The 17914-nt window shown below is 37.1% G+C and overlaps 1 protein-coding gene across 10 annotated transcripts in view; it reads right to left on the minus strand.

Moving 5' to 3' along the window:
* Positions 1 to 866: 866 nt before the first annotated feature.
* The window catches only part of LOC144642836 (uncharacterized), an 88533-nt gene continuing 71485 nt past the window's right edge, over positions 867 to 17914 (minus strand). For 6 of the 10 annotated variants that reach the window (XM_078501931.1, XM_078501930.1, XM_078501928.1 and 3 more), the window contains 13 exons: positions 17803 to 17826; positions 16718 to 16747; positions 14765 to 14788; positions 14379 to 14402; positions 13624 to 13647; positions 13301 to 13330; positions 11296 to 11319; positions 10903 to 10926; positions 10584 to 10607; positions 10267 to 10296; positions 5926 to 6003; positions 3025 to 3073; positions 867 to 2363 (listed from right to left, as the gene is read on the minus strand). In XM_078501931.1, coding sequence (XP_078358057.1) covers positions 3033 to 3073; positions 5926 to 6003; positions 10267 to 10296; positions 10584 to 10607; positions 10903 to 10926; positions 11296 to 11319; positions 13301 to 13330; positions 13624 to 13647; positions 14379 to 14402; positions 14765 to 14788; positions 16718 to 16747; positions 17803 to 17826 — 377 coding nt within the window. In that variant the 3' untranslated portion in view covers positions 867 to 2363; positions 3025 to 3032. The remainder of the gene's footprint in view (positions 2364 to 3024; positions 3074 to 5925; positions 6004 to 10266; positions 10297 to 10583; positions 10608 to 10902; positions 10927 to 11295; positions 11320 to 13300; positions 13331 to 13623; positions 13648 to 14378; positions 14403 to 14764; positions 14789 to 16717; positions 16748 to 17802; positions 17827 to 17914) is intronic. The other 4 variants (XM_078501933.1, XM_078501934.1, XM_078501935.1 and 1 more) reach the window with 4 other exon arrangements.

A 17914-nucleotide genomic window follows, 5' to 3' on the forward strand; every position in this document is an offset into this window, starting at 1 on the left:
AAGACTACTTAAAACGGGAACCGTCCTCGTTTGTATTCTCTGAGATCAAACCTTCAAGAGTTTTAAAGCTGCTAGCACAGTTGAATGTCGCCAAAGCAACCGGTTTGGATCAAATTAGCAACAAAGTCCTTAAGCTGGCTGCTCCAGTCATTTATTGACAATTAACTGATGTATTTAACCTTTCTCTTAAACGAAATGAATATCCCGATGACTGGAAGCTAGCAAAGGTTTCCCCTGTATTCAAAGCAGGGGAAAGCAATGACCCAAACAATTATCGACCGATATCAGTTTTATCGACGATAGCCAGAGTCTTTGAAAAGTTAGTCTATGAACAAATCTACAACTATTTAGTTAAAAATAGTATATTATATCCTCGTCAATGCGGCTTTAGATCGCTCCATTCAACAGTTACCGCCCTCCTTGACCTTACCAATCAGTGGTGTGTTAATATAGACAGGGAGCTTGTCAGTGGAGTTTTATTTTTAGATCTAAAGAAATCTTTTAATACGGTTGACCACCAGCTATTACTAACAAAATTAGAATTTATTGGCATTCGTGGCCATGCGTTAGAATGGTTTACTTCTTATTTAAAAACAGATATCAAGTTGTATATGTAAACGGAGTACACTCCGAAAAAGCCATTCTAACGTGTAGAGTTCCCCAGGATTCGATACTTGGGCCACTCTTGTTTCTAATATATATAAATGATCTTGCCAAAATAACTAATTACGCTACCACAAGAATGTATGCAGATGATACTTATATGACTTTCACTGCGTGCAGCATCCCTGAGTTACAAAATGATATCTATTATATATACATTTCGCCGATAAAAGGTTAAAAAAATGATTTTAATTTTTTGATATCTATTATCTATATGAGCGTGGATTTACTATTTCTTCGAATTCCAAATTGGCTTATAGCAAATAAACTCACTTTGAATGTTTTAAAAACTGAATATATGTAAGTTGGATCTAGGCAACGAATAGCAACTTTCACCCGAAGGCTTATTCTCTCTTTAAACGGAATTTCGCTAAGAGAAGCACACAGTAGCAAATGTCTAGGTATAGAAATTGACGAGTTTCTGACATGGGACTCTCATATTTCTAGTGTCTCGAGGAAAGTATCATCTGGTATAGGTGTCATTAAAAAGATTAAGCCTTTCGTTCCTACATCCAACTTACTAAACGTCTACCAGTCAATTGTTGAACCATACTTTGACTACTGTAGCATTGTATGGAACGATATAAGTGACCACCTCAATGACAAATTACAAAAGTTGCAAAATCGTGCCGCCCGAGTGATCACTGGCGCAGATTATCAAATTCGGACAAATGAGTTACTTAACAAACTTCGCTGGTCTAACCTTAAAGAAAAGACAAACAAACAAAAATCTCTCATGATGTTTAAAATCATGAACGGTATGACTCGGACTTATTTAGAAGACATTTTTTCAAGAAACATTGGCAGTTCGGTATATAATCTTAGGACTTCAGGAAGGAACCTAGCCTTACCTGTAGTTAAAATAGACTACTACAGATTAAGTTTTACTTATACTGGAGTCAAGATCTGAAATGCATCACCAGACGATCTAAAATACGAAAAATCAATGAGAGTTTTTAAAAAGAAACTAGAATCTTTTAATCTCTCTGTCGATTTTTAGAATAGTTTGTAAAAACGTTTGACTCTTTTTGTTCATAGCTATTAATATAGATAATTGTATATTGTAATCTAGTCACTATTTTTTTATGTAATTAATATAGTAATTGACGGCTTTTGTAAAAAACAACAGTGCAATTATTTGTAATTTTTGAACAAAGCTACCGTCGTTAAATAATGTTTTCTATCTTTTCTATCTATCTACGATCTTATATAGACCTATAAAATACACCAAGAACTTCAGGCGTCATGAATAATTATCAAATTAATTACAGTTTCATAGAAAATTTATCAAACTTTTTCAAACTTTCGCATCTCCTGAAGATAACTCGCATAAACATGTTTACCCCTTGTACGTCCTTTTAATACAATAATTTACAAAATGACCCCGCCCAAAAAAAGTCTCCTTTCAAGACTGACGATAACTAATACATTGTGACAATTTCGCCACAGAACGAACACGAAAGCATTCAGCAATATTACACCTTTACAATTTTTAAAACTCTTTTCAATTAACACTAGGTTTCCAACAATGTATAGCCTGCAATTTTGGAGTTTGAGATGGCTGACAGGTGATGTTCATCTGTGGTACATTGTCAACAACAGTACAGATGCATAGTCCATGCAAATGGCAAGAGAAACAGCACTGTTGCGAAAAATATTAATCTTGTTTCATCATTTTTAAAACTGTCTCTTCAAACTTCCTGTTGGGAAAAAAGAAATGGTCCACTGCGTTTCATCATTGTGTAATCCATAAAATATCCGTAGCTCCCCAACGGAAAGGATTTTTGAAAGAACCTCCCCAACCCCTCTGGAAATTCCAACTTTCTTTAAATTTGTTGGCCTTCGAGAACTCTGCACCCCCTCTGGAATACACATTGCCAAATGTGTGGACCAGTTTAAAAAATTATGTTGGTTCAGCTTTTTAGGTAAATGGTGTATCTACAATGAGCGCCAAAAGTGTTGAGACAGCGGCACTTCTTGAGTACCTTGGACAAATTTTACCCCTCACCCCTTCAATATAACCCCCTCCCCCCGAAACAATGTTGTATTTGTTATCTGCAAGACTTGCCTCGTTTGAGTACAACATTGAAAAGGGGGGAGGGGGAGTGGTTCAGAAGCGGCAGCAGATTAAAGGTGAAAAAACGGGAATTTTAAATTAGTATCAATTTCATTCAACTGTCTCAAGGACTTTTGACGCCCATTGTAGGCTTGTGAAGGGCCCTAGCAACACGCCTTTTAGCAGGCACTGATGGCCTACATGAGGTCACAACATTAATTTATTTGTAACCGCTTGTTCGGTGGACATGCTGGTGATTAATAACCTATGGGAAACCAAATCTTGCAACTGACCAGTGAACTTACCTTGTAAACTATAAATCCGTTCTTTGAACGGGTTTCGGCTTTCTTTTACCTAAAAGAAAACAACTAAATTAAGTTACCGCGACTCCAAATGTTACTACTTGTTATATAGTTATTTATCTCTGACTTTAGACGTTGTTAGAAAAAAAAATTCTATAAATCCGTCCTTTCAACGGGCTTTGTATTCCTTTTTTCCTAAAAAAAGACAAATAAATTAAGTAACCGCAAATTTAAATGTTCCTCATTGTTATATAGTTGTTTCTTTTTATAGTAATTATGGTCCAATGTAATATATTTAACAATAAATTTTCCTGTGAAATCGCGGAATATCGCCTGATACTTAGCCGACGAGACCGTAGCCAAAGTTGGCTAAAAATCAGACGATATTCCGCAAGATTGAGCAGGATAATTGTTTTTTTATTCAACAAATTGTCAACGAAACACATTTTGCAGAAAGAAAAACTGTAATTATGTAGCGCTTTACAAGATTTTGAACGAATCTTCGCAACCTACGTATATCGCAGATTATTAAAAACTAGCAATGGTTTATTGCAATTCCTGCGTTTTGATTGGTTAACAGGCAATGGTATATGAGCTCATATGGTAGCCAAAACGCATGAACGAAAACAGCTGGGGAGCTCAAATATTGCAATTCTTTGGGCGTTAATAAAACAATTATTCCACTCGCGCTTGTCAGATATGAGATCGATATGGCCAACGCGCGGTTGTGGAATAATTGTTAATTTTTCGACAAATGTGCGCGCTGCCCAAAAATGTCATCTGTACCTAACAGGCATCGTGCCATATAAGTAGGTAGCGACGATTCGTTCAAAGCCTTGTAAAGCGCTGTATACTTACAGTTTATTAACAGCAAAATGTGTTTCGTTGACAATTATTGAATAATAAAGCAATTATCCTGTTCAGTCTTACGGAATATCGTCTGATTTTAGCCAACTCGGCCTACGGCCTCGTCGGTTAAGTATCAGACGATATTCCGCGCGATTTCGCAGGACAATTTTTAAATGGAAGTAATATTAATAATATGTTAATTGAGCACACCACCCCACAAGCATTGTGCTTTAAATCTGATCGTGTTTAAATAAAGGAGATGATGATGATGATGATGATGATGATGATGATGATGATGATGATGATGATGATGATGATAAAAAAGAAAAATTAGAATGTTAAGACAAGACTATATATATCACTAATCAGCATGGAAGCTTGAATATTTCCAGGAACAACAATGTCCACTTTTGGAAACGTGCAAAACAACAGCGTCTTTTCGAGTGGACTACACTAGAATTTAAATTTTCCTTTTTTTAAAGATTTCCCGGGGTGTGCCTCATGGTTAATCGTAACATGGCAATAAGGAAAGCATTGCAGAAGTGTTATGCGCATATTATGGAAAATGAAGGCAGATTATGTGCGGAGGTGAAGATTTACTTTCGATGCAGACGACGTCTGCATTTGATGAGTATGTTTATTTTGGTTGTCGTTTAGATAGTTTCATCAGCTTCAATGTTCTGATTTTTTTTTTTCAGAATTTCTACTTGCTTTGTGCGAAATCTGAACGGTGATGGACGGGCCGCAATTTTTTCGGGAAGTCATCCCGGCACAGTAAATCCAAGCCAATTAAAGTTAATTTCAATCGAACTCAATCTAATCGAACGGAAAAATTTACGATGATCGATTTGCGATGATCTGTACCGACACTCAGTTAGACAAATAAAACATCGCCGTTAAGTGCAGTCTACCAAATAAAAGATGACATCCATAATTTTTCATCATTTATTTATGTCTCTGTAAAATTTGAGCTGAATAACAACCATAACAGCCGAGAAATAAGCGTTTTAAAAGATGCAGGTCAAGTAAAATTTCGCCTCATGAATTTATTCATGCTGTAGGTATCCCCCGCGACCTTAAGCCATCAAAAGCACCAATAACGAGGTCAAAAAAAACCTCTTCGTTCGTTCCATTCCAGCGAGCACTCAGAAAGTAAATTTTTCCTTAAGTTAACTTAATAAAGAATGTTTTCAGTATCTGGTTGCAAAAAAAAAAATCTAAATTTCGGTACATTTGACCTTTAAGAACGTCTAGTACTTCGATTCAGAACAGCTTAGTCGCTCTTCCCGCCTGGCTTAGCCGAGAATGTCGATTTTGGAACGGCATTGGTTCAGACGCCGAAATTTTTATGTGCCAGTCCTAACGCATTTATTATTTATTTAACTGTTTTCAAGCAGTTGAACTCAGAAAACATGAACATGTGCAGTGGAAAAGTGTTTACCATCATAAAATTTAAATACGTATTAGGTACGGTTGCATTGGTTAATAAAATTCCAAATTCGAATTAAGTTTGGCGTCTGGACCGGGTTTAAGTTAAACCATAAATTTTAAGGAGCCGTAAACAAACAAGTCTCCGAAAAACTAAACGTGTTAGCGTCCTGTAGCACGTTAAAGTACAAATCTCGATATAAAAGTAGCCGAGAACTGGACCCGATAATGAAATGCCGATGACCTTATGGGGGCGGCAGCCCAAGCAGACATTTGCAAAGATTAGTCCCGTTAAATCTTAATCGGTAAAGAAATATATAAGAAAGGATTTGAATATTTCCTTAGCAATTGGACGACAGAAATAGTTAAAAACTGTTAACCGTTACGAAATATGGAAAGTTTTAGTCCACATAAACCATGCATTATTGACTTCTGATAAAAAGAAAAAAACATGACTCGGTCTGATTACGTTGCTTTAAGCCGGAATGAGATTGACATAACACCTGCATTGGTGTAAATTACTCAGTTGTGGGTGGTCACCTTTTACTGATGAGAACCTAGTGGCATGTTAGCATTTGTTTGCGAAGACATTGGCAAATAAAAAAAATTGTTCAGTTTCTAAACTACCTTCATAAGAGAGTCCCGGGTGGAGGGCATCTATAAGCCCATCATCTTTTCTTTTGATCTTTTTTTTACCTCTAACACCTGTTGAATAAACAGTTTGTTATCAACTGAACTCTCTATGTCTTTAACAACTAAAATTAATATTATTAAATGTTAAATGGGTATAGGAGTGTCAAATGTAGGAGCATTTTGGTTTTTGTATTTATTTAAATCTTGAGTTTTGATTGGTTAACAGGAAATGGTATATGAGCTCATTAACAAGAACAGCTAAGGAGCTCAAATATTTTGTTGGCTATCTACCATCTCATATCCAACACGCGCTCAAGGAATAATTGTTGAGTATACACATTGGCCTAAAGGCTCGTGTATATACTTAAAAATCAAAATACTCGTGGAATATTTCACGGTATGCCACGAGAACGATTGAATAACTAGTATGTACAAAAGTTAACAACACTGAATCCATTAGTATAATGTTAAGACAGGGTTTTTGTAGTTTTTTAGCGGGGCGCCCTTCGGCGCGCACGAGCGGAGCATCCATCTTAGCGATTTTGGTTAACCCATCAAGCCAAGAATTTTTGGGTCGCGTACGTACGTACGCCGATACGCACGGTTTAGGCCTGGGGACGAGGTTTTCCGTGCGGTCTGTAGCAAGGAAATTACAAACTGTAAATCCCGGACTGCAAATAAACCGCAGGGAAAGTCAAAATACATACCCCGATCAGAGATACTCAGCGACACTTCACAGAAAAACATCGAAAAACATCTGACAGATTGGTTATTCAACTACTTTATTTTATTTGTCTTTTTTTATCAGTGACGTATTGAGCCCCAGTGGGTAAATTTGGTGTTCACGCAAAAAAAAAATGTCCCTTTATCTCGTTCAACAGATGAACAGCTAAATTTTTGTTTTGTTCTGTTCACCTTTCCCTAACTCTATAAAAAGGAGTAAATGACACATTTTTTTTTGGACTGGATACTATGGACGTTTCACTGTAATCTTATCGAAGTGATGGCATGAAACCGCGGCAAAATTTATTGCGCGGTGTTCACTGTAAAAGTTGAAGGAAACGCGAGTAAAATTTGCAAGGCAGAACTTTCTTCCCGAAATATTCCGCTCAGAACTTTCTCCAAAGTCGTCTATATATTCCGTGAAATTGTGTCAAACGAAAACGAAAACGGTTTACGAGGAGATCCGAAATAATTGCGTCGTTGAAAGATATAATTCTCGTGCAAGTCCAGTTTACTTGTTTACGGCTGAATCTGCGGATGTCATGAACAGAAATACAAAATTATTGTGTTGAAGCAAAGCTAAACTAAATATCAATCAAGTCCGCTGAGGTGAAGGACAAGACGAAAAGGCAAGGCAACAAAATGTACTGAATTGCTAACACTTATTTTAGGACGGCGGGGGATCCCTTGTTCTGCTGTGAGTTTATTTAATACTGCCGTGAGTTTTTCACTGAATCGTATCGTTTCTGTGCGCGCCTATTTGTCGCGTAATCGGCGCGCGATTACGTGGGTGTCCAATTACAGGTATCCAATTTGAGCAACTTTTAATTGGATACCTGTAATTGGAAAACTACGCCATCCGCGCGTCAATCATGCGCATTTGAATGGGTTTTTTCTTGCTGTTTTCTAACTTTTTGTGCAACCAACTGAATTTTCTTTTGACTTTTTCTCACAGAAAAGGTTCCTAAAGACTTCCTAACCTCGAATTTTGTTATTGACACGATTAATTAGTAATTGGACCTCGTGTCGTACAATTCAGAGAGTAATCGTGCTCGTAATTTCAAATCGAAATGACTCGCCCGATTACTCCCTGAATTGTACTCCACTCAGTCCAATTACTATTAATTATTTACTCTAAACGTGTTCTGAAAATCATGTCTACGCCAACTGACTAGCGCGTGCGCGAGCCCTGAATACAAACTCGGCAGTTTGAAGTAATTCTAAACAAATTTCTTCACCTTGATGAAGCTTGCATTTACACTGAACTCGTAGAGATTATTTAGTGTACAGTATGGGGCCCAGTTCTCGGCCGGGTCCAGTTCTCGGCCACTTTGTGTTCAACGCGTTTTTTCACGCCTCAGTTGAATTAAAACAAAAAGTTATTTACATCCAGCGATAGACTGATTCTTGTGCTCTAAGTATCTTCAGTTTGATCCTTCAACTCGCTATAGAAAGCTCATACGTCGAGTTTACGCGGAGGTAGGTTAATTTGTTTTCCCGAAATCTTGTTTGTTTACGGCTCCTTGAAATTCTTGGATGCAGTTAAATTCGTATTTTATCCGAAAGCCCCAACCAAAAGAGCTAATTTTTTGCATGTGAAACGTAAAATAATTCAGCTTTCTGCTTAAGTTAACTTTTTGTTGATTCTTTGTATTTTGTTAGTCTTCATTTACTTCGGAATTTTTCCGTGCTACTTTTGCGGATTTGCCAGTTCTCGGCCACCCTGCTCGTTATCACAGCTTAGCGCTTTGGTTTTTAATATAATTTCATCTACTGCAGCCAGAATAAATGAAAGAAATGTTTTAAAAATAAAGTTCAATTAAATCTCTCAGTTTTGAGATGACTCTTGTCTTGTTTATTATTTCTTTTCTTTCTCAACTCTGCGGTTTTGCAAGAACCTGCAAATAGGCCAGCAACTAGGCGAGTTAAAAACCTTCCTTTCTAAAGTAAAACAAAGCCTCATAAAAATAATTTGGGATCAATACAATATAAATAAGTTTAAAGAGTGATTTTATGACTGTGAAAATGAATTGAGCCTTTTTATACGGAAATTACGCATAAGCCTTCTGGTGGCCGAGAAATGGGCCCACAAAAGGAGATTTTATTTTTATTATTGTTCGGGATAATTAATTATTAACCGGTCGATAGCTTTACACCAAAAAGCTGAATAATGTAGAAAGCTCTGGGAAAAATTTCAAGTTTCTGTGGTTATTCTGAGGAAAGAAATACTAGTTTACGTCTAAAGTGACCGAGAACTGGGCCCCATACTGTACATTAAAAGTTGATGAGACTGTACAGAGGGCAAGAGATAAAATTTATGACCACCGATTTATCCCAAAAAGAAAAGCATATTGACGTCTCTTTTGGTAACAAATCTATAAGAGGATCGCAAAACTATTTTATATCGCTTAAAAAGCAGAAAATTTACTCTTATGTAATTTTATTAAAGCGCCACTGATGACCGCCATGGTTGGATGACGCAGAGGGATGACGCAGCGAACGTGCCCGTTCACGAGAAAGCAGTGGACTGACAAACCCCGCAGGATTTATTTCGCTTCTCTCAGCTTTTTTCGCCCGAAAACGCTGTTAAAAGCAATGAAATCTCCCGCTGCATAAATAGCTTCAGCTTAACATAACACGCGCACGAGAATATTTTTGGCAACTCCTTCAAATCTCGCGCCGCAGATATTTCATTGAACACGCACACGTTCGGCCGCCTAGACTATTAAGAACATAAAAGTTACTCTCTCCAAAGTGTTTCAACGAAAATAAATTCAAAATTAAAACTTCAAAAAGTTTAAATCCATATAACAGTGGTTCTATTTAGCAAAACGTTTTCTCGAAATCCCGCTATTAGCGGTTCAATTCGCAAGAAACTTCTCGCTGTGTGTACGAGTTGTACATCTTGATTTCCAGATGCCGCTTTTTGCATCGTGAGTGTGGGATAAAGAATGTAAGAAGTAATTCTTTATCGAAAGATTGGAGCATTTCACTGCAAAATAATTTCTATAGAACTGTCTTCTGTTTTAATCTAAATTACAGCACACAGTCAGTTGTTGTAGATTTTACTGTACGTAAACGGCATTACTGTCAAACTGTGAACAAAATTACTTTAACAAAATAGACAGCTGTTCCTTTACACGAGAAATTTGTAGTATTTTTTTCAGCGGTAATTTCTACATTGGTCGTGTAAGCGTAACTGCTATGTTAATAACTCGCGAGTTTGTTCATACGGTACGTACATTTTGATTTTCCGTTTCATTGATGCGGTGAAAGAAACATTGTTTAGCAGCTGCTCAAGCATGAGGAAATCATAATTGAAATTGAAACAAGGCAAATATTCTGCTAATTTACTGTACTCTAAAGTATTTTTTTGTGCCATTAGTAATGACATTTGCCCTGCTTTAAGATTATTATTTTTGTAGTACTGCAGACATTCAGTTTAACCGTGAGCAATTTAAGTTTGAACTTGCACCTATAAACCACTGTAAACATTAGTATTTGGCCGCTTATTCACTAGAATGAAAACATTTTAAACTCCAGTGAAAATGAAATAATGGGGAGCTCCGCTTTTATATCTACTAAAAAAATTGTAGAGGTATTCATTGTTACCTTTAGTACTCTGGTGTTCCCTCTCTGCAACTGGATATAAACAAATAACATGAAACACGTCAGAATATTGTAGAAGTTTTATTTCAATTGTAGCCTTATGGAAATCTTTCCTTTTACTTTTTTCTCGTGTATGTTGATGTGCGATAATGAATAGGAAACAAGGTAAATGGCAAACTGTACCAAGTACAAAATGCAAACATAACATTAAAGCCCCTCTTAGCTCACTTTTTGAACTTTCCACTCTAGGATTGATGAGATGTTGTCCTAGTTATCCAAGGCTTATCATATGAAAAATTCTAAAAATTCTTCATTGTTACCTTCGCCGATACAGGCTCCAACATCTGGAAATGAAAAGAAAAGATAACATGAAACACGTCAGCATATTGTAGAAGTTTTATTTCAATTGTAGCCTTATGGAAATCTTTCCTTTTACTTTTTTTTCATGTGTGTGGTGATGTATGATAATGAATAGCAAACAGGGAAAATGCCAAATTGTATCAAGTACAAAATGGAAACACAACATTAAATCCCCTCCTTACTCTCTTTTTTAACTTTTTATTTAAGACTCTGGGATCAGATGTTGTGTACTTATCTGAGGCTTATCATATAAAAATTGTAAAAATGTTTCACTGTTACCTCTCTCGACACTTGCTACAACATCTGGAAATGAACCGAAAAGATAGAAGAGGTTAGAATATTAAAACAATAAAATACAGTCAAATGGTTGCAGTTGTGCGGTAGGTGTTGTGTTGATGTTGTTGTATTGTGCTGTGTTGTCATAATGTTGTATCTATTTCAAGTTTCCGGGCCATGACAGGACCGTATTCACGATTTTTCATGGAGCGGGGGGGGGGGGGGGGGGCGTATGAGCGCCGCGAGAACGTAGGGGGTCTGGGGTATCCTCCCCCTAGAAAGCCCCTCTTGGCTCACTTTTTGAACTTTCCATTTAAGACTCTAGGATTGATGAAATGTTGACTTAGTTATCTGATGCTTATCATATAAAAAATGTAAAAAATTCTTTATTGTTACCTTCGCCGATACAGGCTCTAACATCTGGAAATGAAAAGAAAAGATAACATGAAACATGAAACACGGCATTACTGTCAAACTGTGAACAAAATTACTTTAACAAAATAGACAGCTGTTCCTTTACACGAGAAATTTGTAGTATTTTTTTTAGCGAACATTTCTACAGTGGTCGTGTAAGCGTAACTGCTATTTTAATAACTCGCGAGTTTGTTCATGCGGTACGTACATTTTTATTTTCCGTTTCACTGATGTGGTGAAAGAAACATTGTTTAGCGGCTGCTCTTACTTGAGGAAATCGTAATTGAAATTGAAATATTCTACTAATTTACTGTACTCTAAAGTATTTTTTTGTGCCATTAGTAATGATCCTCGCCCTGCTTTAAGATTATAAGCAATTATTGGATGAGGTTGAGCATGATATCATGAATAATTATCAAAACCGAGGTCTGTGTTATCCGCCTCAGCCTTCGGCTTCGGCAGATAACACAGACATGAGGTTTTGATAATTCACGATATCATGTGAAAACCGAATTCAATAATTGTTTTATTATACGGTTTCAAACAATTTGCCATAACTTCCTTTAGCGCCGGCGTTAAGCTTCGTCAGAACATTGGCCAAAGCGGTTTTATCTTGTGGTTCCTCCAGGTTCTTCTCCCTTAAATAATCATTCAGAATTTTTAAACTTATTTATTGTTGTTCTGTTGGTGTTTTTAGAATCTATATTCTCGATCAAAACGTTCAATTCCTCTTCGGAAACGGCGGCGAATCGCTCCGCCATGTTTTTAAAACATGTTAAAAGTTTGACAGCACTTCACGGACGAGGGGCTTGGAAAGTAGGTAGACTTTGAACTCGACATGATAACCCAATTTAGTAGAAACTCAGCTGCGTTCTATTGGAAATCCGAGAATCTGATTGGTTCTCCCACTGTTTTCTATTTTAACAATAGAGTGTTTCTGTCGAGGAACTATCGGCTGATAGTTGCCCCGCGGAAATTTGATGTTCTTAAAACAAATATTAGCCCGAGAAGCGAAGCTTCGAGGGCAAATATGCTAGTTTTAAGAACATCAAATTTCCAAGGGGCAACTATCAGTCCGATAGTTCCGAGACAGAAACACTCTATTGTTTTTATTGTTCACCACTAAATTTTCTTCCGCGCGCACAAACAAAAACAAGCATCGTAAATTATTTTTACTTTTGAGGATAAAAAACTCAATTGAAAACCGAAATTTAACAAACGAAACAAAACCAGACGAGAAACCCACTAAATGCAGTGAATTTGGTTGGGTTTTTTTGTCTGCAGGCGGCTTGTTTACAAAAAACAGTCACGGGCGGGCACTATCGATCCGGGCATTTTTTCACGGGAGGGCACTATGGGCTGATAGTGCCCTCCGGCGGACGGGCACTATCGCGTCACGTGTTCAATTTAAACCAATCAGAATCGGAGAAAATTTAGTGGTGAACTATAATCGCCGTTAGAAAACAGTCGCGCGCGCGTAGCTAATTAAGCGGTAAATTTTCTTGATTTTTGTCTTCAAAGTGCACAATATTATAGGTTTTGGACTGCAGTCCTTTAGAGTTTCTACTAAAACAATTAGACTACTCGCCCTCGTTTTCTATGAGCGATAGTCAACTCGGCTGCGCCTCGTTGACTATTTGCTCATAGAAAACTCTTGCTCGAAGTCTAATTGTTAAATAGTCTGCTGCAGATATTGGGTTATCATGTCAAGTTCACATGCTACTGTATATTGACTGAATGCGCTCGACCAATTATGTGTTTCAAAGTAATTCTAATGTATAATAATTATTTTTATCGTACTGCAGACATTCAGTTTAACCGTGAGCAATTTAAATTTGTCTTGCACCTATAAACCACCGTAAACATTACTGGTTTGGCCGCTTATTTACTAGAATGAAAACATTGTAAGCTCCAGTGAAAATAAATTAAATGGGAAGCTCCGCTTTTATATTTTCTAAAAAAAAATTGTAGAGGTATTCATTGTTACCTTTAGTACTCTGGTGTTCCCTCTCTGCAACTGGATGTAAACAAATAACACGAAACACGTCAGAATATTGTAGAAGTTTTATTTCAATTGTAGCCTTATGTAAATCTTCCCTTTTACTTTTTTCTCGTGTATGTTGATGTACGATAATGAATAGGAAACAAGGTAAATGGCAAACTGTACCAAGTACAAAATGCAAACATAACATTAAAGCCCCTCTTAGCTTACTTTATGAACTTTCCAATTAAACTCTAGTATTGATGAGAGTTTGTCCTAGTTATCCAAGGCTTATCATATAAAAAATGTAAAAAATTCTTCATTGTTACCTTCGCCGATACAGGCTCCAACATCTGGAAATGAAATGAAAAGAAAAGATAACATGAAACACGTCAGCATATTGTAGAAGTTTTATTTCAATTGTAGCCTTATGGAAATCTTTCCTTTTACTTTTTTTTTTCATGTGTATGGCCCGGGGGGTACTCCCTATAACGGCCTATACGGGGAGGCTCCGCCCGAAAGGGGTACCTTTTTCAGGCTTCAGGTATATAAAAGGGTAGGGATTTCACGAGTTTAAGTATATGAAAGGGTATGGAAACCTGTCATTTGGCTATTTATAAGGGCCTTTAATTAAAATATTTCGAACAGACGCAATTTATGGCTGTATTATTTTAATTTATTAAGCGTTACATAAAAATGACAAGAAAACGTGCTATTTTAAGTCCACGCCATGTCTCTTAGGTATATCAAAGGGGTACCTTTTTTCAGTTAAAGGTATACGAAAGGGGTACAATTTCTGTCAAAAATGGTATATAAAAGGGTAAGGGGTTAGAACTTGGGGCGGAGCCTCCCCGTATAAAACATTTTGGAGTACCCCCCCCGGGGGGGTGTATGGTGATGTACGATAATGAATAGGAAAAAAGGGGAAATGCCAAATTGTACCAAGTACAAAATGGAAACACAACATTAAATCCCCTCCTTACTCTCTTTTTTAACTTTTTAATTAAGACTCTGGGATTGATGAGATGTTGTGTACTTATCTGAGGCTTATCATATAAAAATTGTAAAAATGTTTCACTGTTACCTCTCTCGACACTTGCTACAACATCTGGAAATGAACCGAAAAGATAGAAGCGGTTAGAATATTAAAACAATAAAATACAGTCAAATGGTTGCAGTTGTGCGGTAGGTGTTGTGTTGATGTTGTTGTATTGTGCTGTGTTGTCATAATGTTGTATCTATTTCAAGTATCCGGGTCATGACAGGACCGTATTCACGATTTTTCATGGAGGGGGGGGGGGGGGGGGCGTATGAGCGCCGCGAGAACGTAGGGGGTCTGGGGTATCCTCCCCCTAGAAAGCCCCTCTTGGCTCACTTTTTGAACTTTCCATTTAAGAAATGTTTATGAAATGTTGACTTAGTTATCTGATGCTTATCATATAAAAAATGTAAAAAATTCTTTATTGTTACCTTCGCCGATACAGGCTCTAACATCTGGAAATGAAAAGAAAAGATAACATGAAACATGAAACACGGCATTACTGTCAAACTGTGAACAAAATTACTTTAACAAAATAGACAGCTGTTCCTTTACACGAGAAATTTGTAGTATTTTTTTCAGCGAACATTTCTACAGTGGTCGTGTAAGCGTAACTGCTATTTTAATAACTCGCGAGTTTGTTCATGCGGTACGTACATTTTTATTTTCCGTTTCACTGATGTGGTGAAAGAAACATTGTTTAGCGGCTGCTCTTACTTGAGGAAATCATAATTGAAATTGAAATATTCTACTAATTTACTGTACTCTAAAGTGTTTTTTTGTGCCATTAGTAATGACCCTCGCCCTGCTTTAAGATTATAAGCAGTTATTGGATGAGTTTGAGCATGATATCGTGAATGATTATCAAAACCGAGGTCTGTGTTATCTGCCGAAGCCGAAGGCTGAGGCGGATAACACAGACATGAGGTTTTGATAATTCACGATATCATGTGAAAACCGAATTCAATAATTGTTTTATTATACGGTTTCAAACAATTTGCCATAACTTCCTTTAGCGCCGGCGTTAAGCTTCGTCAGAACATTGGCCAAAGCGGTTTTATCTTGTGGTTCCTCCAGGTTCTTCTCCCTTAAATAATCATTCAGAATTTTTAAACTTATTTATTGTTGTTCTGTTGGTGTTTTTAGAATCTATATTCTCGATCAAAACGTTCAATTCCTCTTCGGAAACGGCGGCGAATCGCTCCGCCATGTTTTTAAAACATGTTAAAAGTTTGACAGCACTACACGGACGAGGGGCTTGGAAAGTAGGTAGACTTTGAACTCGACATGATAACCCAATTTAGTAGAAACTCAGCTCGTTCTATTGGAAATTCGAGAATCTGATTGGTTCTCCCACTGTTTTCTATTCGCCGTTAGCATAACCACACTGACCTACTATTGGTAATCGCGCAATCTGATTGGCTACACAGGTGCCTACTATTGATCCGTAGAAGGCTCTCGGAGCGCGCGCTTAGTTTTCGCTGAATTTTATCAATCAAAACATTCAATAAATCAACTCTAGCTATATTTTGTGTTTAATAGATCGGTCAGTGGGTTATGCTAACACAATTAGACGGCTCGCTCTCGGTTTCTACCGGCTTTTGATAGTTGGCTCGGGGCTTCGCCCCTCGCCAACTATCAGCCGGTAGAAACCTCGAGCTTGCCGTCTAATTGTTAATTAGAAAACAGTCGCGCGCGTAGCTAATTAAGCGGTAAATTTTCTTGATTTTTGTCTTCAAAGTGCACAATATTGTAGGTTTTGGACTGCAATCCTTTAGAGTTTCTACTAAAACAATAGACTACTCGCCCTCGTTTTCTATGAGCGATAGTCAACTCGGCTGCGCCTCGTTGACTATTTGCTCATAGAAAACTCGGGCTCGAAGTCTAATTGTTAAATAGTCTGCTGCAGATATTGGGTTATCATGTCAAGTTCACATGCTACTGTATATTGACTGAATGCGCTCGACCAATTATGTGTTTCAAAGTAATTCTAATGTATAATAATTATTTTTATCGTACTGCAGACATTCAGTTTAACCGTGAGCAATTTAAATTTGTCTTGCACCTACAGTGGAACCCCGATATAACGATCTTCGATATAACGATATCCCCGATATAACGATGAATATGTTATGTCCCGGCAATAGTAAAATGTATGAGACGGAACCCCGATAAAACGATTCCTCGATATAACGATATAATTTTACTGCCCCCTTGGCATATCGTTATATCGGGGTTCCACTGTATAAACCACCGCAAACATTACTGGTTTGGCCGCTTATTTACTAGAATGAAAACATTGTAAGCTCCAGTGAAAATAAATTAAATGGGAAGCTCCGCTTTTATAATTTCTAAAAAAAAATTGTAGAGGTATTCATTGTTACCTTTAGTACTCTGGTGTTCCCTCTCTGCAACTGGATGTAAACAAATAACATGGAACACGTCAGAATATTGTAGAAGTCTCATTTCAATTGTAGCCTTATGTAAATCTTTCCTTTTACTTTTTTCTCGTGTATGTTGATGTACGATAATGAATAGGAAACAAGGTAAATGGCAAACTGTACCAAGTACGAAATGGAAACATAACATTAAAGCCCCTCTTAGCTTACTTTATGAACTTTCCAATTAAACTCTAGTATTGATGAGATGTTGTCCTAGGTATCCAAGGCTTATCATATAAAAATGTAAAAAATTCTTCATTGTTACCTTCGCCGATACAGGCTTCAACATCTGGAAATGAAAAGAAAAGATAACATGAAACACGTCAGCATATTGTAGAAGTTTTATTTCAATTGTAGCCTTATGGAAATCTTTCCTTTTACTTTTATTTCATGTGTATGGCCCGGGGGGGGGGGGGGGAAACTCCCTATAACGGCCTATATGGGGAGGCTCCGCCCGAAAGGGGTACCTTTTTCAGGCTTCAGGTATATAAAAGGGTAGGTATTTCACGAAATTAGGTATATGAAAGGGTATGGAAACCTGTCATTTGGCTATTTATAAGGGCCTTTAATTAAAATATTTCGAACAGACGCAATTTATGGCTGTATTATTTCAAGTTATTAAGCGTTACATAAAAATGACAAGAAAACGTGCTATTTTAAGTCCACGCCATGTCTCTTAGATATATCAAAGGGGTACCTTTTTTCAGTTAAAGGTATACAAAAGGGGTACAATTTCTGTCAAAAATGGTATATAAAAGGGTAAGGGGTTAGAACTTGGGGCGGAGCCTCCCCGTATAAAACATTTTGGAGTACCCCCCCCCTCCCCCGGGGGTGTATGGTGATGTACGATAATGAATAGGAAACAAGGGGAAATGCCAAATTGTACCAAGTACAAAATGGAAACACAACATTAAATCCCCTCCTTACTCTCTTTTTTAACTTTTTATTTAAGACTCTGGGATTGATGAGATGTTGTGTACTTATCTGAGGCTTATCATATAAAAATTGTAAAAATGTTTCACTGTTACCTCTCTCGACACTTGCTACAACATCTGGAAATGAACCGAAAAGATAGAAGCGGTTAGAATATTAAAACAACAAAATACAGTCAAATGGTTGCAGTTGTGCGGTAGGTGTTGT

Source organism: Oculina patagonica, chromosome 2 (genome assembly GCF_052425735.1).
Source record: "Oculina patagonica isolate OP01 chromosome 2, crgOcupat, whole genome shotgun sequence".
Lineage (NCBI taxonomy): Eukaryota > Metazoa > Cnidaria > Anthozoa > Scleractinia > Oculinidae > Oculina > Oculina patagonica.